The following is a 25,359-nucleotide window of genomic DNA, read 5'->3' on the forward strand; positions in this document are numbered from 1 at the left end:
TTGTTGTCCCACAAGAGCGACAGGGCTCCATGCTAAAACATGGCCATGCAGATAGTACACTGTGTGACAAGAGCCTGAGACAGACACTTCCATGAGACCTAAACACTGCATGCACATGTGGCGTAGAAATAATTGATCAAGCTCCACGACAGTAAAAATGCACCCATCTCAAGATCACAAAAAATACAGAAATCCTCACAGGATTATTTGAATAAACTACAATTAAGCTGAAATATAAAAAAAATTTAACAAATGAGAATTCCGAGCTGTTTCCTGTGCACACCATGCAGCGTGTAAAATACAGTCTGTGCAGAGTGGACTTGAATTAACCAAATATTTCATGAATAAATACAGGCAAACATGTTAAACACAACAATATGATAGTAAAAATGTCTGGCTTCTTTAAATAGCACATTTTAAGAAAACAAGTGGCTAATTATTTATTTTTCAAAAAAGTCAACCTTTAAATTTAAATAGTCATCTCCACTACAACTGATTTAAATTGATTACACTTGTTTATGGTCATTTCAAGGATTTAACTTTTTCAATTTTGGGGAGAAAAGGGTGTAAAGTGACGAGAAAACCAAAAAAAAGCAACATCTTCTCTACTAGAAATTCTCTCCTTAAAATACAACACACATAAACTGGAATACATTTCAATTGTATCCATAAATATTTGCCTGAGAGCATTAACCCGTTTAGTTTTTTTGCAGTTCTAAAAACCAACAAGAAATGTTCCTTGTGTTTTGAGGGGGCACAAACCGCCATTTTCTAATGAGATGCTGGGTGTCATCCCATAGGAGAATGTGGGGAGAAGGGGGGAAAAGAACAGATTTGGAGATTGTGGCCAAGCAGTGGGCATACAAATAAAAAGTGTGTCTGGAGCCCTTTAAAAAAGAAATAAAGATAACTGTGTTAAGCTCGTAACAGCTTGCAAGAGTTACTGCTGCAGTGGAAGCTCCAGCTTCTCCTCAACATGGCGCACAGAACAGGGCTCCCTGGCTGTGTCCGAGGCGGCCAGCCAGGGATGGTTACCACCACTCAAGTGGAAGGAAAATGTTAAGGGTTAAAAAAAATAAAGAATCACCTAAAGATACGATTTGAAAACAAAGGAATATAGAAGGAATCTCACCGCAGAACAGAATCCCTTGACTCAGTGGAGCCTAAATGGTTTCTGATTAAAGGAAAAGGGAGCCTTGCGCATGGCGACGCAGCCTAAGACCTTGGTCAAAGTTTTGGGCTATAAGCTGCAGTTTCTTTTCTTTTCTTTTTTTTTTTTTTTTACTTTAAACAATCTGCCCCGGTCCCTCTCCTCCCCCTCCTTCCTCTTTAGAAATATCCTCTGGCTTTCACGGGATCGATTCTGTCGTTTCTGCATCGACATCAACCGCAGAAAAGCTCCCCCCACTACTACAACATTATAAAGATACAGGCAGCTCTGAAACTTTAGGTCAGTTTGTCCCCCTATGGAATTAGTCCACGGCGAGGAGGGAGTCCTGAAAGCTAGTGGGAGTGAGGGGGAGGCGGGGAGACTTTCTGTACATTCCTCAGCGATACATTCACTTCTCCTCCTGCAGCCACACACACACACACACTCACACACTCCCACACACACACACACTCATGCTGCAGCCATGCATCAGCTCATCCAAACCGACAGAGCCAGGCGAGCGCGCTCACATGACCGCTGTCTCTATACGTCCACGAGCACGCCGTCTATCCCGCATGGCGCGCCGAGCTTCCTGCGTGTGTGTGTGCGTGCGCGCCTCGCAGTGGAAATAGTTGAAGTCAAATAAACTTGGGTTGGAAAAAATTGTACGAGCCTAAATGCCCGATCAGGCGGCTGCGGAGTCTAAGCCAGCTCCATACAGTGAGGTATCTATGGAGCTGATCACTGGGGAAGAAGTTTAAGACACGTTTCAGGTGTTTCAACTTTAAAAAACAAAACAAATAATAAGACGATTAAAAGTTACGATTAGTGAGCTCGAAGTGGGCGTTTAAATGTTTTTCTTTTATTCCCTCTCCAGTGAGTTTATTTATAAGAGCCTCCCATGGATGTAAACACAGCCCCTGGAACTCCCTGAGAAGTTGAGCCTGGTTGAGAGAGCGGCGGCGGATCCGCCCGCAGGCTCGTGTTTCGTTAACATCTTTACGTCTCGCGACAAAGTCCCGCACAGGAAGCGTGGGGAGAAACAAACGCACGCTTGGCGCGCTGATTCATATAGAATAGAGGAGCCGCGGAGCCAATGAATGAGCGCGCTGAGGCCGAAGCCAGCAGCGGTAGTACAGAGCGGGGCTGCGGCCCTGTGATTGGACGGCGCACCTGACCAATGGGTGGGCTCGGTGTGTTTGTTCAGCAGTGGAGGAGCAACCCCCCCCCCTTCGCCTCCCCCCACCACACACACACTCACACACACAAGAACACACACTCGACTGGTCACTGGCTGAAGGTCCCATTGAACCAACACTGCCTTTGTAACCTGCTTTGTACACCAGCGTGCACATCTCGGGTCTGCAGAGCCTGCAGGGACACATCATGGCAGCTCCCTGTGCAGGTTACACCCACCTAAAGTCACTTTTACCACACATTTCCCTCATAAAACCCACTTCAACTCACTTTTCTAAATGAAATTGCACAGAGGCTTCTACAGGGATAGGCTATTACCATAAACAACATGCACCTTCTCAAGGAAATAACCATTAATTCAATGTAACTGTCCTCGTTTACATTGTCCCGCCCCCTCTGCTCCTCATAACTCATTCAACAACTCGTATAATTACAGGAGTATGAATTGTAGACAGTAAGTGAGAATGTAAAGTAAATCATTTTACAAATGTAACAGGTGGGATTAGTTTGACCAAATCAGAAGGGAAAAAATTGGAAAACCACAAGTAAGTGTACTTCAATAATTATCTAATGTGCACAAAAATAAAACAGGTTTGATCGGGTGACCAGAGATTGGCTTGAATGTTTCCAGTATCTGTGACAATAGCATTTAAACTGAGTTACTCATATCATTAACTTTTATCTTGTTTCACATCTCAGGTTTTATCGGTCATGTGCAGCTTTACACAGGGTCAACGATGAAAAGGTGATGGACAAGAAGAACGGGTCAGCTCAATTAGCTAAACACTTAAATCTAAATATAGCAAAGTAAAAGTATATGTTAATATAAAAGAAAGTCAAATAGAATACTAAAAACTAGGATGTAGTGATAAGTGTAGGAATATAAGTAGCTGAACATTTTCCAGAGATGAGTGAGAAAAGAAAAAGTACATACACTTATGGGTGAACAGATCTGGGACTCTAACGATATTACTGAATTTGATCTGATCTAATGTAGGACTGGGTGTATAGATGAGCCTGTTTGTGTTCACATTATTGGGGTCCCTGCACATAGACAAGTATTGCTGTGACAGCATATTGACCTTTACTCCATCAACAGGTAAAGATTGAACCATGCAGCCACTGGGCTTCTCTGCACTGCACAGTGACCTGCGCCTGAACCACAGGCCTTTGACAATGGTTTACAAAACCTCTGATTTGCAGTTGTGTAATATTTCTCCATCGCACATGTGACACCACTGGGGCTGTGCCCCTTCTTTTTTTATTTTTAAATATGGGACAGACTCAGTGGGCCACATTCGGCATGGGAGACCCCTCCCATGTCTGATAAATGCAAATCCATACCAGCGGTGTAGCAGTGCAGGCTTCGCCATGTGCGCAGGGCCCACATGGCCGCTGCTTCCTGCGTCCTGAAAGTTGGAGAGAACTAAAGTGGAGTGGCGGCTTCCATCTCGACCCCCACCCCACATCAACCCTTAACTGTGTTTAGTGCGATAATGGGCAAGTCGGGCCTACTGGTGGACTTTGAGTCGTGGCTAGGGGAAGGGCATGGCTGCACTCTAGTTGGAGAAGATGGACGCCGTCATGTGGACAGCGGTGTACGTGTCAGTCCCGGATTGAGCGAGGGGCCAACCAGTACGGCACGGCACGGCACTGGGCTCTCTCTCTATCCAAATTAAAATGTGTCCTCCGTGCAATTTAACAACATAGCGCAACATCATTTATGAATGGCCCCACCCCCTCCTACAGCGCACTTTACGCTGCCGTGCGCACAAACCCCCGCAATATCAGCGTCTCCCCCTAGCTGTGGGCGTGCGCGCACTCACTACCATTTTTTTTTTTAAACAATTCCCCGACCAATGAGAGCGGAGGGTCTTGCAGAGAAAGGCACACGAATGTGATTCTAGTAAAGATACACTGGGTTCTCACGGAATCCCTTTACGCACAGAGCTCGCCAGGATTTTTCCCAACTCCAATCCGCTCGTCCCCTCCTTTCTTTTTTTGCTCTCTCTCTCTCTCTCTCCCTCCACTCCCCTCCCGTGCTATCCCCACCCCAGATTCCCGTGCAATTTTTCCCCAATCCCAAACACTTAATTGAGCAATTGGGATTCCTCACGTGTGGGCTGATTTGGAGTTTGAACACGTGGCTCATTCAAAAAAGCCGGAATAGCAGCGGATTTCTCTCTCTCTCTCTCTCTCTCCCTCTCTCACTTACTCGCTCGCTCAACCCCCCCCCTCTCTCTCCCTTTCCTGCTGCTTCTTCTTCTGCTTCTTATTCCAGGCTCTGGACTCAGAGGCGGGCACCAGCCTTACCGTGTGTGTGACATTCTCTGTCTCTTTGCCAAAAAAAAAGAGGGGTTTTGGAGGAAGACGCGCAAAGTAGTTTCCCCTCCTTTATTTTTCCCTACCCAGCCCGCCACCGTTTGGAGATTAATAATTGAGCGTTTTATTTATTTGCGCGACTGATAGCGGACGAGAGAGGCGAAGGGAGCGCACCACGCACTGTGTGAGGCTGCCAGTTTAAATCTATCTGTGGCTTGAACGGACCGGGAAGCACGCCACGGCCACTCCGTAGTAGTAAAGGGCGATTTGAGGGCTACTCCAAAGCAGTGCACGTCCGCGAGCGACGAGCGAACAACTACTATCTCTCCCTTGGCGTGAAAGAGAAAAGAAAAAGATTGCCCTCCCCGACGCCGAACATGAATAAGCTATACATTGGCAACGTGAGCGCAGAAGCGACCGAGGAGGACTTGGAAAGTATCTTCGAGCAGTGGAAGATTCCGCACAGTGGTCCGTTTCTTGTCAAAACTGGCTATGCGTTTGTGGATTGCCCGGACGAGAAGGCTGCAATGAAGGCCATCGATGTTCTTTCAGGTGAGGAGGATTTTTGTTCTCGGGTTCCGAAAATGTTTCAAAAAGTACTATTTGGTAAGACGCACGGTGCGAGGCTATTTGTGTGATTATGGCCATTTAGTTGAGGGCCCTTGTGAGAAACGCATGCAGGGTAAGGGGGTGGGGGTGGTGGTGGGGGGGGAGTGTATCCAAGCGTCTCTTTTCTCTCACACAACCTTTACTTGGCCTTTTGACACTGCGTTCAGAGAAGGAGCTCGAGTGAATAACTCACCCCATCGTTCCTTTTTTTCACACGAGGGAAAATGGTGGAAGTAAACACACAAAGCAGGCGTGAGGATGAGAGTAGCAGGGCTTTCCTGGTGCATGTTGTGTGTGTGTGTGTGTGGTGTATAGGACAGTGTGGGGCGGTCTGTGGACGCTGTGGACTGAGCCTTGTAGTGGGGCTCTAGCACACATAAGTCCACTTTGGCACGGCTATAGTAGCCCGGGCTCTCTGCCCCCTGTTTTACCCGTTTCAAATTGAACTCGCACTCTTGTGAAAGTAGCCCACAAGGCCTGCTCCAGTGGCCACAGCGAGACGCTACATTGTGGAGCCATTTCGCCCATGCTGACACACCAGGTGGTTTAATTGTGTTGATCAAATGTAGGCCAACTACACCGGGCCCCAAGACTGTGTGTTTTTACCCCCCTATTTTCTCCACTTTCTCCCCAAAGTTTATTGTGTTCACACACGACGCGTAGATTCCCACACAAACTCGCAGTTTTTAAGGATTTGAGCTCCTGCTTCGCTCATTTGCGTCCTCGTGGGAAAATGCAACCCAATATCGTATTGTACGTAAAATGTCCAACACCCTGCACGAGCCCGTGCCAGAGTTTTAACACAACACTTGGTAAAACAAGTAGTAAACTCAATAAGCCTCGATGCATTTACACGAGCACACAGTGGAGGCCTGTTGTCGACTGGGGTCAATAAGGGATTCGTGAATATTTTTTAAAAATGGCTGCTTTTTGATTTTCTAGGTAAAGTTGAACTTCAGGGGAAACTTCTGGAAGTTGAACACTCGGTCCCTAAACGTCAAAGGTAGGTTGATTTCTAAATAATATTTTTAAACAGCTCGGTTCAACTCATGGGAGCTCCAGGTTTTTTTTTCCCCCTTCCTCTCTCTCTCTCTCTCTTTCTCTCCCCCACTCTCTCTGTATGTTTGCCATCTTCTGTTTCTGTTTGTTCTAGATGTGTTGCCGTAAATGTTAACGTAAGTTAATAATTCAGCGGTTTGAGTATTTTCATTTCAGTTAAACGAGGTGTCTTCTTCTTCTCCTTCTCTTTTTTAACCTCCCCCTCCCTGAATGCTGTGGGGGTCAAATGAAAGGGGCGTATGGTGCTGTACTCCTCCTCTCGCCCTGACTTGTGGGGGCTTCTCTTAAAACAAAAAAAAAAAAACGTCGTAATAGCTTGAGGCCTGATATTTAGTCGCCCGGCCGCCATAGTGCCATTTATTATTAGGAATATTCAAACATTTACGTGTTATTGAACCTCTGGCTGATTCGAGAGAAACCCGGGTGTGCGAGGTGCGGGCTGTGTCTGAGGCGTGCAGGCCTGCATGGTGGAGGAGTCGTCCATTTGAGAAGCCCGTCCTTCTCCCCCATGCCTGCCCGGCGCTTCCGCCCTCCTCTGCACATTGTGCTGCTGCTGCACGAGATGGACTCTCAAAAGCGCCTGGAATGGGAGGTTCGGGGCCCAAGTCACGGAAAAATTCATGATTAATAAAATAATTATTTAGTTGTCAGAACGTGATCTCCCCCCCCCCCCCCCCCCCCCGTTGCCAAACGCACTCAAACCGAGTGATTCCCTGTCGCTGTTCTGTCGCTCGCTATATATATTTTTACGCAATATGTGAGGGCGTAAAATCCAGGAACACTCGTGTGCCTGTTTTCCGGGCTGTGGCGCATTTTGGTGGAGGTTAATCCACTTATTTGAATTAAAAGAAAATGGCTGCTGCTTTCTAATTGGTGGATGGGCGTCTAAGTGGTACGTAAAGTCCGTTGTTCGATTCCCGTGACGTTTAATTTAATAACTGCGGCCACGTCTGGAATCAAGGTACAAGTCCAGGTATCAAACGTGTCTAAAATATTTTTTTAAAGGGCTGGGATATGAAAATGGCACATTTACGTGATTTTTATTTAAAAAATATATATATATTGTTTTAACCTGATTGCCAGTGTAGTTTCCTTGGCAAAATGGCGGCTTGTGTAAAAAAAACAGGTGAGGTTATTTGGGAATAGTCTGTCAAAATGTCTTCTTCCAGATTGACTCCTAGTCAGGCAGGGCTGATGACGTTGCTGTGTTCTATACACTGCAGTGTTGGACATGGCAGCTACAGAGTCGAGTTTCAGCCTCGCTTAAAAAACAAAGCTCCCTCCCTTTACTACATGGAACATGGCAAAAGTCAATGGGAACAGTATTTAGAGTATAGGCTACACACACGCTGGGGGGGGGGGGCTCTTTTTGCATTCCAGCCTGCAAAGATCAGCTGGGGGCTCGACAGTCTCCATGGGTTAACCTTTGAACCCCCCAGGAAGGGGAAGTGCTGCAGCAGCCCGGGCCCAAGGTGGGGCAGCTGCAGTTTCGCTCGGAAAGGACAGCGTAGGGTGACGTGTCGGTGGAGCGATGACCAAAATTTCTACATTTAATTACAATATTTTGCAGTACGTCCCCCTGACTGTGATGCTGTGGTTTAAAAAGTCCACTAAAATTATCTCTGCTGCTTCAGCTGAACGTCTGCTGCATCCAGTGGCCATGCCTCAAAATTTGCTGTACGTCTCAACAACTTGAGGCAGCAAAGTTCATGTAATGAATACATCTCGTCCATAGATGATTTGTCTTTTTTTTAACCCTGAAGTTAATTTATGTAATTGTTTCTAAAAGATAATATTTTAATATTGTGTGCAAATATATTTAAATCTGGATTTCAAACATTTTAACATCCACGTGGACGTGACAATGTTCTGAGCTTTATTTATTTTACATTGTGAAAACATGTAAATTGTGCAGATGTCGAGCATGTGAAATCCTACATTTGTGTCTACCTTTAGGTTATCTGGCATTTTCTACAATTGACATTAGTGTTAAAAATGGAATTAAAATGTTTACTCTCAATCAGGTTGGATTGTTGTTACAGCTGAGCCACAAAATGTAATGTATATTAATTTAGCTTTACTTTTTATGCTCCTGAATAATTAAATCCTCATAGAAATCAGACTGATGCAGCAATGTCATTATTTTAAACATTCTAGGGCAATATTGTCCTTATTGTTGGATAAGTTAAACAAAATAAAATTCCCCACCATCTACACATGCGCATGTTGGTGGAGTGCACATTATGAAAGAAAATGACTTATAGCGATAGCAGAGGTGGGCTCAAGTGTGTGTGGTTTTAAAATTTTTTTTTACCAATCACAAAAAGCATCTAAATTGAGACAATGGTTTAGAAAAAATGGCTCCTGACTCCTATTGCAACAATTGTGGGTCAAGGGTTCACTGTGGGGCCCCAGCTGCAAAACTGGGGATTTGGTAGTAGACTTAAGGAGCCAGAGAATTATGAATGTGGCCCCTTGTTTAACTCAGACTGCAGGCAAAGCCCCCCCCACCCCCGGCAAGGCTCAAATCAGAATGACTTTGTACTTTTTTAGCCTTTTTCTTTACAATGTATGTAAAAAATGATTTGTCTTTGGTGGAATTCTCTGGGGAAATTCTAAACCAGTTAATCCAAACCTTAGGGTTGAACGTAGCCTATTGGGTGCATATACAGCCGGTGAGGAGGGGGATGGGGGGCAGCGGAAACCAGTTTGGAGTCCAGTCATTCAGAACCTCTGCATGCTTAATAGTCAAAGGCTGTGGATGGTTACTGAGCACAGATCACGTGTGTAGCAGGCCGTCCATGGTGGTGTGGCTGGAGTGTTTCACAGTGGAACGATTGAAGAAATTATGAATGTGAATGCAGGTGTGATGCAGTGACAGGCCGCTTGACTTTTCTTATGGACGTCCATGCTTGCTTACGTGTCTACACACCCACTTGTGTGCACAGCGTACATTGTGCAGCCCCATAGGTCTCAGCTGGGCGGCAAGGGAAGGGCGTGCGCCTACCGAGTGTTGGTCCATTTTTTAAAGTAAATAAGGAGCCTCCTCTTGGCCATCACATGATGAGCCAACCCAAGTCGCTTCCCCTCCCACTTTTTCTCCCCACACTACCATGTTCCTGTCAGTCCGTGGCCATGGCAACAGGGCCCCACCCCCCATGGGCCAGAGAGGGCCCTTGTTACCCTTGCCTGAAATGGGGCTAGTCCCCCACCACACCAGCACTACACCCCTCTCCCCCATACTCCCCCGCACCACAAATTCAAAGGCTTGGACCAGGGAATGTATACCTCCCCAACCCCCACCCCACATCCTGGTTGACTTCTTCTGTGTGCTGCACAGACCTATAGGTTAATCCGACTGGAAGTGCTCGGCCCATTTGCACATTCACATTTTGCATTGGTGTTCCCACCGCAATGCAGAGCACATGGAATGTGCGGGGTAGAAGGGGCCGGATCAGCCGGCAACAGCACACTGGGCCCGGAAAAAGACTAGAATTCCTCATGGAACTTATTTGGGAATATTCTTAACAATTTTTAGAATTAACTAGTTGTCTAGTTATGTCTCTGAGTAAATATGTTGCAAGATCCTGGTCGTAGTGGCTAAGCTGAGGAATTTACACTACTGCGGCCCTCGTTGCACATGTGTTTTACTGCCTTGATAATGTGGAGTGTACGCCTTCCCTTCTTGAATTAGAGTTCCTGGTGGTAAAGACTGAGTCTAAATGCTGCATGTTGTAAAGTGCTATCTACCACACAGCAGATTACCGAACGGCCATTAGAAGTGGAGCAGTTGGTTCAAGTCGATGAGCTGCCTTTGTAAACGTCATTTAACAGCTCAGTGAAGCTTGAGGAAAGTGAACAAGAGACATGTGTGTAACGTAACTCTAAAAGTTTTTACACACGTGCTGGAAAACTGTGTCCAGAAGATCTAGCTTGGATTGGCTGCACATGCTGCTTATGTATCACGTATGTGCAGAACCAGCATAAGGCTGGGTTGGAAATGGGTGTTTTGATTCCACATGGCGTGTGTGTGTGAGGCCTCAGCTCCCAGCCATGTGTATGTTTTGGTCTTTTAGGTTTCTGTGTGTTGTCCAATTTTTTTATCTCCTGGTTTTTCAACATCATCTTGCTGACCGATACTTGTGAAAACTCTGACTCGTTGGTCCACAAGTTCAAATGGCAATGTGACCTCCAGACACGACCATTACACTCGTGCTGCTGTGTGAAATTAAAGCAAATTCTGAATCTTCATCGTCAAAGGTTGTCTCTGTCCTGGTTGTTTCTTGTGACTGAGAACACAGCAGCACCATTGTAGCTCCATTTCCTTTTATTGTACAAATGCAGATTTTTAAATCTTTTTAATGAAATGTGATGTAACTGGTGATAGAGATTCCATTTGCTCTCTGTTTGGCACCAGCACCACCCAAAACCATCGGCCCCCCTCTCTCCTCGTTTTGATAACAGCTGGATGCTACTGGATAAGTGTCTATTTTGGTTGAAAGAGTGGACTCGAGCCTCGCAGTGGCTCAAACCTCATGATGCAATGCTACGGGGCACATGCTTGTCTTCGAAGTGTGTAGACAAGATTTTTGGATGCTGTATCTTTGCCTTTTTTTTTCTGTCTTTTTTGCTCCCTTCTTGACGTCTCTCCTCCCGCTTCACCGCCCTGCTTCTCCTTGTCATCTCGCTCTTCGCACTCTGTGTGACACAATTGGGAATTGGGGCAAAGGGCGTGGTATGGTTTCTGGTTAATAATTTTAATTTTGATCAACCTTATCTCAATTTAGGCCCTATCAGGGCTGATTATACAGTGCCCCTATCCCCTCTTCTTCACTTCAGTTCCTTTTTATTTATTTTTTTTATTTTTTTTACCCAGGCTGCCTCAGTGCACCTGCAGCTTGCTGGGTTGGGAATGGGATTCAAGCAGGAGCCATGTCTGCAGCTTCTTAACCCTACTGTCTCTTTACATCGTCATGGGGAATGAGGACCCGCTGTTTTGTCAAGTGCATCATGTACCCTGTGTTTTCTGCTGCTAACTGTCTCTCTCCTTCTCTCCCACCTCTGTTTGCATCTCCCTTCATCAATTTCTTCTCTCTTCCTTCTCCTTCATCCATCCCCCACCCTCTTCCTCCGTTATTCTCTCTCCAGGAGCTGTAAACTGCAGATCAGGAACATCCCGCCTCACATGCAGTGGGAGGTGAGTGCTAACAGGATGCTAACTGCTTCCAGGGCGGGGCACCGTGGGGCAACTGGGCTCATTTAGTGGCTTCATGGAGTCACCTTGCCTCCCATTGGAGTCTCAGTTGAAGATTGACTTGGAGATCTGTTTAAAGAAGGTAGCAGCTCAGACCAGAGGGTAGAAATACAGTTGTTACAAATGATTGTTGACAGTGGGTATTGACAATTGCAAGGTTGTTTTTCATAGTTGATTTACACAGTTGCATCAGACGGCGAGTCTTTACTGAATAAAGATGCTGGACCAATGATAAAGAGATTGTGTCTTGATGATATAGTCTACTAGCAAGACACTACGCAAATCTCCTGATGTTTGTAAGCTTAGTCCTACGTGTGATGGTAACGTGCCTTCAAGTGCGTCAGTGATTTGATCCTTTTGGATCTTCAGACTAAATGTTCTTTTTTAAATGGCGTGTTAGAGTTTGACAGCCTTCTCGCATTAGAAATAGATCTTGTGGAAATTAAGGTTAAAAAAAAAACAGGGTTGTGAAACAGCCATGTGAGAAATGGTTTGACCTGGTGTGTGAAAGTCCTTTGTATGGTTTACGGATGACATTTATTTTGGACAAGAAAATAATTAATTTAGAACTTTTCCGATTATACTTTTCTTCTTTCTCAGCAGACAGTAAGTCCTGAAATACAATTTTAAGATGCACAATAATCCGTTTCCCTGATAAAATCATCACAATTTAACACTCCATTACATTGCTCCTGCAACTAATGCTACACTCTTAAAACCTATAGCTGGGTTTTGAGACAATTTTTGATTCAATTGTAATAAATGTTAAGGAATTAGCAGGAAGAATGAATGAAAACATTTATGCCATTTAATTTGTTATTAAAGGGGCATTGATGTCACCACAAATTCCCCATTAGATTGTCATAGTTACATTAATTCACCTAACACTGTCCAAAATGAAACCTCGACAAATATCTGTTCCAAAAATGCAAAACATTTAAACCCCATGAATTATTTGACTTGATCTTGGATTAACCGTGGAAAAGTATTTAGAATATAAGATTCGCCTGTAGTTTTTTTTTTTTCTCTGATAAGGGAAAAAAAACAAACAAAAAAATCCCAAGAAAAACTGTTTGATTTTATTATGTAAAACTTTCATTAGTTGCAAAAGCATCTGTTTCACTGGACGTTCTCATAGCAGGTTTCTGCTGTGGCCATAAACAAAAAAATGATGCTGAAGGTCGGTGTGAAATCTCAAAAGCAGTCCTTGTGCCTTTTGTATTCCTTAAAGGGTTAACGGGCAAAAAGTGTGTCATGTTAAAATGAATAATATCAAGTGAAACATGCTGTAACATGGTCAGATTTCAAGGCCACCGCCTGATTAGTGAAAAATGAATGAGTGTTGAGCAACAGTTGTGTGTGTCTGCTTGTGATAAGCGTTAAAATTTATGCTCCGGGGTCTTCACACTATTGTGCTCGGGATATGTATGTTTATCTGGATTGAGATTTTTGGGACAACTTAAAGGTTACAATTAATGTGTTATTAAAAAAAAATGTATAAACACATACATGTTGGACTTGAGATCCTTGCATATCAGTAACATATTTACATGATATTTTTTTTCCTTCCTCCTCGGCAGAGGTTTAGTGGTGATGGCGTGTGCTCGTAGTGTTCACTTCATTTTTCTGGCTCATAAAGACAATGGAAGCTGTAATGAGGATTTTCTTGCTGAACTGCACTGTTGAGTATTTCTAAATTGTGAGTTTAACACATGGCTTTAGAACTCAGCCTAATTCCCTCCCTGTGATCAAATGGCCACAGAAAGGCTCAGTGTTTTGTAATGGTGGGCTCGCTTTGCCTACGCTTGTCGCTCAACTGCAGCTCCAGATCCACCCATGTTCCTCGTATGTGGCTAGCGAGTCGCTCGCTTTCTCAAAAGGTGACATGGAGGTTTCTCCCCCTCAGAAGGGGGGAGGGTTAGAAGAATAGCGGAGAAGAACAGAGGGATCTTTTGATGCAAAGGCCTTGTATGTATCTTATCAGGTAGATAAGACAATGGGTTGTGTGTGCGTGTCGCCTCGGAGGGAGAGAGAATAGTGGCGAGAGTAGTGGTGTGTTCACAAGCTGTAGTGGGTGGGTGGGCCAGAGTTGATTCCCCTTCCCCTCCATGTGCTCCGATTTACAGAATGTGTAGCATGAACTCCTACCCCTCCCCCAGTCACTGCTTCCTGCTGGAATGTACCCCACCCTTTCCTGAATGGCCTGGATTCCCATTGGTCAGGCCCAGCAGATGGACGGGCGGCGCAGCCAGCAAACACTTGGCTTCAGGGAACTCATACTGGTGCAGAAGCAGCCAATAATGAGGAGCGGCGATGGCAGGGAGGCGGGAGGCTGCTTGGTTGGTGGGTTGTTGGAATGGGGGGGCAGGGACGCAGTCTTGTTGGCTAGAAAGTGGGGTTGAGCTCCTGGGGGTGTGGCCTTGGGTTTTGACTGAGCATGGTCAGAGGTTTTAGCCTTAAAACCCCACCGCCCCCACCCCCGTCCACCCACAGTTGATCACATCTATGAATTGAAATCCTTTGGGCTCCAGATTTGTGCAGGGGGCCAGCGCAGTGGGCCTTTAATTGTGGATGCATTTAATATTTTATAATGTTTCCCTTTAACGAGTAGGATTTCCACATGCATTGATTTTGTTAATTTTTGGCAATGTTTAAAAAAGAAATGGTCAAACTATCTACATGGCTTCATGTGACTTTCTATTTTGAAATTTAATCACATGTATTGTGAGATGCATTCGACTGCTTCTAAGCCCAACAATTAAAATGCAGGCGCTTGCTTCCATCTTTTCCAAAATAGATATTTTAAAGTGTTATAAAACTCATGCAGCACCTGGAGCTTCATGAAAGTGCCCTGAGGAGTTGAGTCATAATTTGAGGGAGACAGGCTTTTTATAAGAAGGCATCAAATGTATCCATGTAACTCAACATTGAACTCCGGGGTCCAGAATTAATGGAGTGTGTCCTGGCAGGGAGCTGGGCTGGTTCCCACAGATGAGCGTCTGCAAGCTAACAGGCTCCGGTCAAAGATTTCAAAGTCTCCAAGTAATCATGGCTTCTCTTCCTCTTCCCCTCAGGTTTTGGATGGTATGCTTGCTCAGTATGGTGCAGTCGACAGCTGTGAACAAGGTAAATACTGTCTTTTGTTAAAGGCTGCACATAATGTATTTTCACAGCCTCACCCTAAAACACACTGGTTTCAAATTGTGTTTTATCCCAACTGTACCATCTGGTTATAATTGATTTCATTTAAAAATGTAATTTCCTGAGTACCTTTTGTTTTATATGCAAGAGAAGCCCACGCTGGTGAATTAAATCATGTCGTCGTTATCGAGTGCATTTGTGAACTGACTCTGCTGTTGCGCTCCAACAGTCAACACTGACACAGAGACTGCAGTCGTCAATGTTCGATACGGAGCCAAGGACCAGGCCAGGCTGTGAGTACACACACCCCCCCCACACAAGCATGCATGCAGCGTATTCACATCATTGACCTCCATCTCATCCGGCATGACGTCTTCAGCATGGATCTGCCCAAGTCTTTCTTTCTGCCCATCATTCTCTATTGGAAACTCCATCATCTCCCTCAGTCTAGCGTTCCCATCATGCACTGTATTTCCTCCTTCCTAAAACCAGTCTAATTTAATTTGACATGCAATGAGATGGGGAGGCTGGAGAGTGTGTATGTTGGCAAGGGAGGGGGTTAAATTAGCCATCTGGTGCCCCCTGGTGTACATGAATCGTACTACACCGTTTCTCTCTGCATGAGTGGTTGAGGAAGGCTCCAGTCATATTCGGTGGATTTCACGACAAATCAAAATCCCAGAGGCCAGTAAGGCCGGCGTGTGGGGTGTGCCAGTTTTCTGAGGCTGGAAGGAAAGGTATCTATTCCTCGTTTGGCCCATCACCTGTGAAACCGGGCAACTTGAGCTTTGTTTTTAATGTCACCATTCCATGGAGTCCAACAGTCTTAAAGTTGTCCTGTATGGAATTGGACACAATCACTAATGCGTTCTCAGACATGAACTCCAGGAAATATCTGGCCATTTTTCCAGATTTGTCATTCACATTAAGGATGCAGCAGGAGATTGTCCTGTTCACAAAAGGAAAGGTTTAGGGGTGGTGTCCAGGTAGGGTATGCAGGAGCCCGGACATCATGTATAAATTCCACTGTGGAAATCACCTGTGTTGGCTTTGGCCCTTATCACCAACAGCTCTCGGATCTCATTGTCTTACTAAATCAACATTTACATCACTGACACACCTTTTCATCCTGAGCTATTTAAAAAAGAAATGTTTTCGCACCCGTGGTGTTAGAAAAATCTTCTGGATATTTCAAAAGCAGCTTAGAGGTTTTCTGACATTCCTTTCTGCACCACAGGGCGATGGAGAAGCTGAATGGATCTATGATGGAGAACTATGCCTTGAAAGTGTCCTATATCCCAGATGAGGCGGCAGCACAGGAGGGTCCTTCACCGGGCGGCAGGAGAGGCTTTAACTCGCGGGGACCCCCTCGCTCCGGCTCTCCAGGTCTGGGCGCGCGGCCCAAAGTGCAGTCAGACATCCCACTGCGCATGCTGGTTCCAACGCAGTTTGTAGGCGCGATCATCGGCAAGGAGGGTGCCACTATTCGCAATATCACCAAACAGACCCACTCAAAGTACGTACACGGAGGTCAGGAATTATACTTAGCACTGCAAGTGAGCTATGTTTAGCCACTTCCTCTGGGTCATCTGCTGCATTATAGAAATTCTAAATGATCTTCCCTTTGTTCCAGGATTGACATCCACAGGAAAGAGAATGCAGGTGCGGCAGAGAAGCCCATCACGATCCACTCCACCCCTGAGGGATGTTCGAATGCCTGCAGAACCATCATGGAAATCATGCAGAAGGAAGCCATTGACACAAAATTGTACGCTTTTGTAGACACAACATCAGAGCCTTACCTTAACTTGGTTCTTACAATGTTTATCAGGTTTTTGAACCTGTCAAATACCACTGCTGCAGCTTTTCTTTGAAAAAAATCAGAACATAATCAGATTTACAGCAATGTAATGGTTCCCTTGTGATTGTTAAGCTCATTGTGACATATCCTGAAATTAAATCGCTTACATTACCCTAATTTTACTGGATTGTATGTAATATGCACATGATTTCAAAATATACTTTACTCAGTAAGAAACTTTACTTTGACTGCTTGCACATTGAATATGAAAGACTAATCTGCAGTGCTTGTTTGCTGGATGTTTAGTTTCGTTTTTTTGACATTCTCTCTGCCTTGTGCAGCACTGAGGAGATTCCCCTGAAGATCCTTGCACACAACAACTTTGTAGGAAGACTAATCGGGAAGGAAGGACGCAACTTGAAAAAGATCGAGCAGGACACAGAGACCAAGATCACAATCTCACCGTAAGAGTGCATGACCGTTGTCTTTTCCAGGAATTCTATTTGTGTCCCTGCCATTCATAAAACTGCCACATGCACGTTTAATGTTGAAATATTTCCCTGCGGTTTGACAATTTATTCTCTGGACACAGTTGCTCTCATGCCCCCTCACTCCTCATCTCTTTGTCCAGTCTCCAGGACCTGACCCTGTACAACCCAGAGCGGACCATCACAGTCAAGGGCACCATAGAAGCATGTTCAAGAGCTGAAGAGGAGGTGATGAAGAAAGTCGGGGAATCCTACGACAGCGACATGGCTGCTATGAACGTAAGACTTTTAGCATAAAATGACATGGACAAATGCTTTAAATGGGAAGTTTGAATTACTCTTCATATTCGAATGGTCTATTTCAGTGGAACGTGTCATTCATTGTTTGTAAAGTATTATCAGTGACAGGTTTGCATTAATTCATGAAACTAGATCCAAAAAAACGAATTTAGGAAAGAAATCTGATTACAGTGTCTCCATGTCCAGTGGTGATCTTAAATATTGCTGGCAGGTGCACTTTCATATCTTGAATAGCTGTGTATACACAATATACAAAATTACACGTTTTGTTTGAAAATTGGATATTGATGATTAAAATGCGGCAATGACTTAATCTCAGCCGTGGACATTGAGGCTGCTTTGAATTCTGGGAATGGGAAAACTGTTCCTTTTAAATTAGGTGTGCATTTTTTTGTGTTAGGGGAACATGATAAATTAGGCACTTAGTAGTTTATACTGAAAGTACAAGAACAAAGAGTATCAATAATCTTTAAATTTTTTTTTATTCAGTTTGAACGGCTGGGACTTAAGCTGAAGCCATTGTAGATTTGCAGTCACCCGTGCAGTGCCAGCTTTAGACCTGCCTGTTTGGAATGGTCTATTTTACTTGGTCTGTGGCGATGCTGGTTGCAGCTTTTCTGTCTGAAAAAGTCAAATTGACAGGCTGTTGGACTCAACTGGAGAAACAGTTGTCATTTCAGTTGTCGTGAATGTGCTATTGTGATTGACGTCCCTCTCGTTGACCCTCCTGCCGCTGCTACAAAGCTCTGCTCATCTGTTCATTAATATTCAGTGTATTGCGTTTGCGAAAAAATACCAAATTCGACACTGCACTTCCTTGGGTCCATAACAAAATACATGACATGTGTGAAGCTGATAAGATGAACTCAAGATATGCAAGTCTCAAACAGAGAATTCCTGAAGTGGTAGATTATATTACGTTTTGTTCAGAGTTTTCTCCCCCTCACTGTTTAAAATTCCCACCATGTGAATAGGTTTGGTCTCTAGAGAGGTTAGCTCAGGGGTGGGCAAACTTTTTGACTCGTGGGCCACAATGGGTTCTTAAATCTGACAGAGGGGCCGGGCCAGGACCAGATGGATGTAATATTTTTGTGAACTAATATAAATTACATGGAAAAATCATTACATGAAAGGATTTGGCCTTTAACAAGTAGCAAAGCATTTATTTTTAAGGCAATTTAACAAATACTCCAACCTTTGCGCTTTGGCCGCCCATTCTTGCGTTGACTGCTTGCTAGCGTAGTTAGCATGCTTCGTAGCAAAGTGATGGCTGATGTTGTACTCTCTGCATATCAGGCATGCAGCTTTTGATTGGATTTCAGTGACAAAGTATTTTGTTGTCCACTCCTAGTTTAACAGTCGGCACTTATTGTCCACTTTCGCTTCCTTGATCCGCTCATTTTACAGAAGGGCTCTCAGGGCAAAGCGAAAAAGTGAAGGGAGATCATGTGCCCTTTCCAGCCCTATACACCACACTCCCTGTCAAACTTAATTTAGCAGACACTTTTATCCAAAGCGTCTTACAATAAGCGCATTCAACCACGAGGGTACAAACCCAGAACCACAAAAAGCAAGAAAGTACAATTTCTTAAAAAATAAAGCAATACATTCAAGTGCTACTAAATTGTTCGTTTAAAAAAAACCCTGTAATATTTGGAAAAGTTTGGCGGGCCGGATTAAAGAGCCCAACTGGCCGTATATGGCCCGCGGGCTTTACTTTGCCCATGTCTGGGTTAGCTGGTGTTACATGCTGTTCCTTTCTTTAAGAGAGTAGAAAAGGAATTTTTGTAGTTTTTTAGCAAATATGCGTGACGTCTCTTCAAGCTCCTACAGACTCTATATGTGTATATTCAGAAGTTAACAATGAGCCACTCTATTGATTTGACTTAGAAATTGGACATGTCCTATTTCTCATGAGGTTGAAATTACATTAAGTAAATAAGACGGATCACTGGTGTGTATTGTGTTTGATGAAAATGTTCTTATTTCCCTTTAGCTCCAGTCCAACCTGATTCCAGGCCTGAATCTGAATGCTTTGGGTCTGTTCCCTAGCGGAGCACCAGGCATGGGTTCCAACATGTCCAGTGTCCCTCCCCCTGGAGCCCACGGTGGAGGGTCGTCATTTGGAGTAAGTGACCGGCTTCATGCCCTTGCACACTAGCAGTACATCCTAGCACTGGCTGGGTTTAATCGTGAACTCGCTGTGTTTCAACTCTTGTTTCAGGATGGTGTAACTAAAGCCAACAATAAGAATTGAGCAACTCAGTTCCATGTTTGTTTTGATTCTTATAGTGCAGTCCTTATGGTGGCGAGGGGCAGTTTTGGGCTTCTATGCCGCCGGCGAGCAGCCAGCCCCTTGCTGTAAGTCACCCGTCCAAAAGTGCTTTGCACGGCTTGTGGCTGCTCGCTACGGGAACAGGGGTCTTCTCCAGCCGCCCGTTGATCTTCGATATTTGTCGGAAGACCTCCAGTCTTTTGTGCAGTTAACCTGAGCGATGGCGAGACACAATCCCCAGAGGGCAACAGTAACTTGGCAAACATGCAGCTTGTTTGACAAAATGCATGTTGTTCAAAAGGCGAGTGAGTAAAACATCCTTGGCACAGAGAGCCCTTCTCCAGAGTTTGGAGGCAGCCAACACAAGTTGTTGGCATGCCTGAGGCTGACACATTGACTGGAATATTGGCCCACGTCCAAAATCAATTGCACGCCCTGTGATTCGGTGTAGCTGCTGCAACACAGCATTTGAAAATAATCATCTGTAGGACATTTTCTCATTGAGTGGCGAGAGCACAAGATTCATATCGAGATGCCAATGTCGACGAGATGAATTCACTAAATGGATGCATGTGGCAAACTCAAGATTGTGGCTTTTGTATGGAGTGGAATGGAAGTGGGCCGAGGCTCAATATTGTAAATGATTATCTAACACCGTTTGATGTGCGCTTGAAAACAAACTGCTCAGTTTTTGGAACATTCAATGGGAAAAAATATCTTAGTGTATTTTTTGTATCAGAAATCAGGAAGAGTGAAGTGGTCTTAACAAATCTCATTGTTCCTGAAGGCAACCTCTACACGCTGCAGGACAGATGTGCGTCTGCTGATGAGCTGTAATTTTTAAGTGGAGGGCATGGGCTTCAGTGTGTGTGTGTGTGGCTGGAGTTGAGCAAGCGTTCCGCTGCATTTTTGTGTGCGTGTGATGCTTTCCTGGTCCCGTAGTAATTAAGTGTTTCTCCCCAGCAGGGACACCCAGAGTCGGAGACGGTTCACCTGTTCATCCCTGCGCTAGCAGTGGGAGCCATCATCGGAAAACAGGGTCAACACATCAAACAGCTGTCACACTTTGCCGGGGCCTCAATTAAGGTTAGTGACGGACGGGCCGGCGACGTTGTGACTCTTAATGGTAACGTGCGGATGGCGGCCGTCTTCTGTCACTTGACTGATAGGAATTGGAAATGTAAGTGAAGGTTTCTGTTTTTTAACGCTGGCTGTCTGCCCTGGTGCAGATTGCCCCTGCTGAAGGAATGGATGCCAAACTGAGGATGGTAATCATCATCGGACCGCCAGAGGCTCAGTTTAAGGTGCCGTATCTTCACAGCTCCATCACACACAAAATACTATTGCTAGAAATAAAAGGACGCAGCCACATTGAATTTGATGCTAGCAGCTGTTGGATAAGCAGCCTTTTTAGCCTGCACAGGAACGGTTTTATTCTAAGGCATTTTCTCCTGGAAAATTCCTAAATGCAACGGGAGTAATCCGTACTCTGACCTTTTCCCACTGCAGGCTCAGTGTCGCATCTTTGGCAAACTGAAGGAAGAGAATTTCTTTGGACCTAAGGAGGAGGTGAAGCTGGAGGCTCACATCAAGGTTCCCTCCTTTGCTGCTGGACGAGTCATCGGGAAAGGCGGAAAAACTGTAAGCGCTCACTCCGATTCAACAATCGCTGCAATAATTAAACAAACCTCTATCCTGATTTTAGTTTTTTTCTAAAGCTAACGTAGCACAGATCGGAAGCGTGTTGCAGCAAATACAAAAATTAAGCTCTGGTAGTGGCAGCGCTCTGTAAATCCTCACTCCTAAGCTGGTTATTTCTGACTCTCTGTTGTGGCTGCAGGTGAATGACCTGCAGAACCTGACGTGTGCAGAGGTGGTGGTGCCCAGGGACCAGGCGCCTGACGAGAACGACCAGGTCATAGTGAAGATTAGCGGACACTTCTTTGCCTGCCAGGTGAGTGTTAATAGATAAAACCGTTGTCTGAAAAAGTCTTAAGTCCTAAATCTGATTTAGCTAGTGCAAAGTGATGAAACTGTTTCATTGAACAAAAGTCTTTACAGAAATATAACATTTAATGGAAATTGAGCAGATTTTTTTCTGAAGTCCGAAGTTGAGAATCTGAGCACATCAGGGGCAGACGGCAGTTATCCGAGCCAAGACTGTGTTTTGTTTGCTGTACAGTGTTTATAGTCTGACTAGTTTCTTTTGTCACACGAGTCAACAAACGGTAATACTTCTGTTTTTAGGTCCAGATTACTTTTTTGCTAATCCCTATCAACAGCGTTCTGCATATGAATGCATGTAAATTTAAAAGCCGAAAACTGATGCATTTCAGAAGAGGGCTTCCACCTATTTTGCTCTCAACATATTCTGTATATTATATGATTGGTCAAACTAGTGACAGAAACCAGAGGTTTCCAGTCACAAAATCTTGTTCCTTGCCGAGACAATTTCTTTTGCCGAGCATAAACGGTTAATAGAAATTAACTGGAGCATTGACTAACCATAAGGCATCCCTTTAGGATGCCACGGGATCCTCAACAGACCCCTAATTTCATTTTGTTGTCATGTGAACATTATCTCTCCATGTCATCCAGCTGGCCCAGAGGAAGATTCAGGAGATTCTCGCCCAGGTGAGAAGGCAGCAGCAGCCCAAGCCCGCGCCTGGAGCCCAGCCTCCACCGTCCCGCCGGAAGTGAAGGTCCAGCGGAGCTGGAGGAATGGTGACTGAATCTGCCAGAAGACTCGACAGATGGACAGATGCAGCAGAGTCCAGGAGGAGAAGACAAGGGGTCGTCTTTGCTCATCTCAGGGGTTCGAAGGTTATCACCAACTGAAACAGCCCCCCCTACTTGTCTTTTACTTGACGTACATTCGAGTGTGGTTCATAAAGAGACTGTGCGCCTCTTTACCTCCACCCCACCTCGGCTCTCTGCATCTCTGTGAGAATGTACTTCAGAGGGCTCCCAACGTCGTCACCTGCCCTCACATGTACGCACCCCTGACCGCTCTCCTCCTCCCCCCACGGGTGTTTAAAAACAAAAAGAAAAAACAAACAAAAAAAATTAACTTTTTTTTTTTATTTTACACTAGAAACACAAAGATGAAATAAGGATCCCCCTCCTATCACCTCCTTGGTGTGGTACTTCAAACCTGACGAGATGTTTTGGTTGACTTCAGATTTAGTTGACACTTTTTTTTTTTTTATAGCGTTTAATTGGTTGATGAAGCTTTCTCATGAGTTTTCTGTGGAAAGGAAAAGGCATTGCTATCCAGGTCCCGGCCGGACCAACAGAGGTTTATTTGGGGGGAGGGTTGGCTCAGATGGGGTGGGCCATGTTTAGGGGAAAGATTCTTGTTTCAGGACAGGAGCCCTGAAAGGTTGGATTATATTGGGGCGTCCTGCCCTTGTAATGATAGTGGCATTTTATAAATTCGGATGCATTTTATAGATAGACCTATATACATAGATGGATATATATTTAGAGGTGAGGGCAGCACCACGACTGACACTTAGGGAAACGGTGCCGAACTGCTGCTGCCCAGGAAAACCAATTTAATATGCATTTTACTTAACTACCTCAGGATCTAGTACCTCAGAAGAGAAAAAATGATTATATATATATGAAAAATGTTCCTTTCTTTTTTTTATTTTGCTTTTGTGGTATTTTGTATACTTTATAAAGCTGATAGTCTTTGAACATTTTTATTTTTTTAAGAAAATTTAAAATTTGGTCAGCTGCCAACTGACCTTGCTTTCAACTCTGGTGCTTTAGGTGGCATTGTACATGTGTATGTGTGACTTAAGATGACCCTGTACATAAAGTCTATTTGTACATAGCAGCGCTGGAGCAAGAGTTGGCGCCCCCTCAGCTGGCGGCTGACAGGAGTATCGAGAGCAAATCGCCTCAGTTTTTCCCCTGAGGGTCCACCATCTTCTGAAGAAACTACAAAACAACTGATACGTGCAAATGAATGCCAACCGTTAATCACAGCAATGCCATTTAGTTTTTTGGGATTGTCTTTGTTATTGGTAACGGCACTTTAATTTGTCAAAGAATTTCCTTTTCGCCTTCTTACGAGGGCTGTGGACTCAACAGGGCTGGACCGCCACGGTCCGCTCTGTAGCGGCCCCACAAACCGCCGAGTGTCTCCGTCATCTGTTCCGTTCAGGCCGACCGCCGCCTTCTCAACAGTAACGTCTTAAAGCAAAGTCCAAGCCCGACTAGGTTTATTTTCATAGAGCAAGCTTTGTCAGTTCGGCGTGGCCCTTGTCGCCAGGCCATCGAGTCAATGTTAACGCCGTTCACTGCATGGTGAGGGTAGGGGGAGTCACACTGATAGACGCAATCTATTTTTTTTTTTTTTTTTTGCGCTTTAGGAAAATAAATGATTTAAGACTGACATTTCTCTGTGACCCACAAATGTAACGTGATGTTTTCGGTTTGTTGTTCACGCAGGGAGAAAGAAGCCGCAAAGGGCACACAAGTGAAAAAGTACTGAGTGAACCCTGACCAGGGGTAAGAATAGAGGAAAGGAATCCAAAACGATTTATTTCATTTGTCTCTTCATGCCGAATGTAAATATATTGATTGTGGTTTAAAAAAAAAGAAGAAAAAAAAAGTGCTTGAGTGTATCCATGCTTCCACAGTAGAACGCCGTCTACCTCAGCTGAGGGGGTGGGGGGGTTTGTTGTGGCACTAGGCGCCCCACCCTGCCCCCACTGAGCGCCAGCGCGCACTGATACCTCAGTCCCCCCCAACCCCCCCCTTTCCCGAACACTTCCTTTTGACATGGGCGCGCCATCTAACACCGCGCTTTAACTGAGGGGCACAAGTGATACTTAAAAATAATCCACCGATCACCTCCCAACTCCCCGCCTCCTTCCTGCCAACCCCCCCTTCCTCCTCCTCTGCAGTTTGTTTTTGATCTACCTCTTTAGACACATATTTGAAGTAGAGGCATTCTTCTATTTGTTAGGATTTAGTGCCCACTCCTCTTTTACGCCTCCCCAGATATGAACTAAAACCTATACTGAAATCATGTACTCCCTCTTTAGAATTGAGAGAATGATTGAAAGTGATCAAAAAATATTTTCTTTTTGCCAGTTTCTATATATACTCTATACTTTTTTGTCGCTTAATTGAACTCTTCAAATGATTATTTCTTTCTGCTTTCTATTTTTGGTGGTGTGGCTTACATGCATTTGAACTTTTGCTTGGGTTAATTTTTTTTTTTTGTGAAGAAAGTCAAATCACAAGTTTGATTTTGCATTCAATAGTTAAAAATGAGAAAATAACAATTGTTTTTTTCCTCTAAAAAGGGCCTGCCTTTTTTGTTTCTGATTTGTAAGACTTCAAAAATAGATACAAGTCCTGTCTTTATTTTCTCCCTTATGTCTTTCACAGTTGCTACACTCACTCGTTGAATTGGTAGCTATTTTCTTCTGTTAGCATTTCTTGGCTGTGTTATGTGAAACATCCTCTTTGGTATGGGACAGATTTGAGGGACTGGGTCTCAGAGCAATTTTTTTTTTGAGAAAGTTGATGGAATTTCAGCATGATATTTCCCTCCTCCCCCTCTCTGCAACCATGCTTGTGCCCCTTCACCTCTCCCTCACACACAGCTCCACTTGTCAAATGCCTCTGAATAAATAAAAAAGAAAATTAAATGTTAGTCATGTTTTTCTAAAGATGTGTGCGAGAAAAACCTCTTACTGGATTTGGGTACATTATTGTGGTTTCGATAGAATAGTTCTTATT

At 44.5% G+C, this 25,359-nt stretch overlaps 1 protein-coding gene across 2 annotated transcripts; it reads left to right on the forward strand.

Annotated features, from left to right (window-relative positions):
- The first annotated feature begins 4,632 nt into the window (after positions 1-4,632).
- Positions 4,633-25,268, forward strand: igf2bp3 (insulin-like growth factor 2 mRNA binding protein 3). 2 transcript variants are annotated; one of them, XM_062410556.1, is made up of 15 exons: positions 4,633-5,221; positions 6,221-6,281; positions 11,486-11,534; positions 14,666-14,717; positions 14,962-15,025; positions 15,970-16,248; positions 16,366-16,500; positions 16,875-16,997; positions 17,165-17,300; positions 19,318-19,449; positions 20,560-20,682; positions 20,826-20,900; positions 21,106-21,237; positions 21,437-21,550; positions 22,195-25,268. In XM_062410556.1, exons 1-15 carry the CDS (start codon positions 5,047-5,049, stop codon positions 22,294-22,296), a joined length of 1,752 nt encoding a protein of 583 aa, XP_062266540.1. In that variant the 5' UTR covers positions 4,633-5,046; the 3' UTR covers positions 22,297-25,268. The 2 variants fall into 2 exon arrangements, with proteins under 2 accessions (XP_062266540.1, XP_062266542.1); XM_062410558.1 differs by having other exon boundaries at positions 20,563-20,682.
- Positions 25,269-25,359: the final 91 nt, after the last annotated feature.

The sequence above is a fragment of the Platichthys flesus genome, chromosome 17 (assembly GCF_949316205.1).
Source record: "Platichthys flesus chromosome 17, fPlaFle2.1, whole genome shotgun sequence".
Taxonomy (NCBI): Eukaryota; Metazoa; Chordata; class Actinopteri; order Pleuronectiformes; family Pleuronectidae; genus Platichthys; species Platichthys flesus.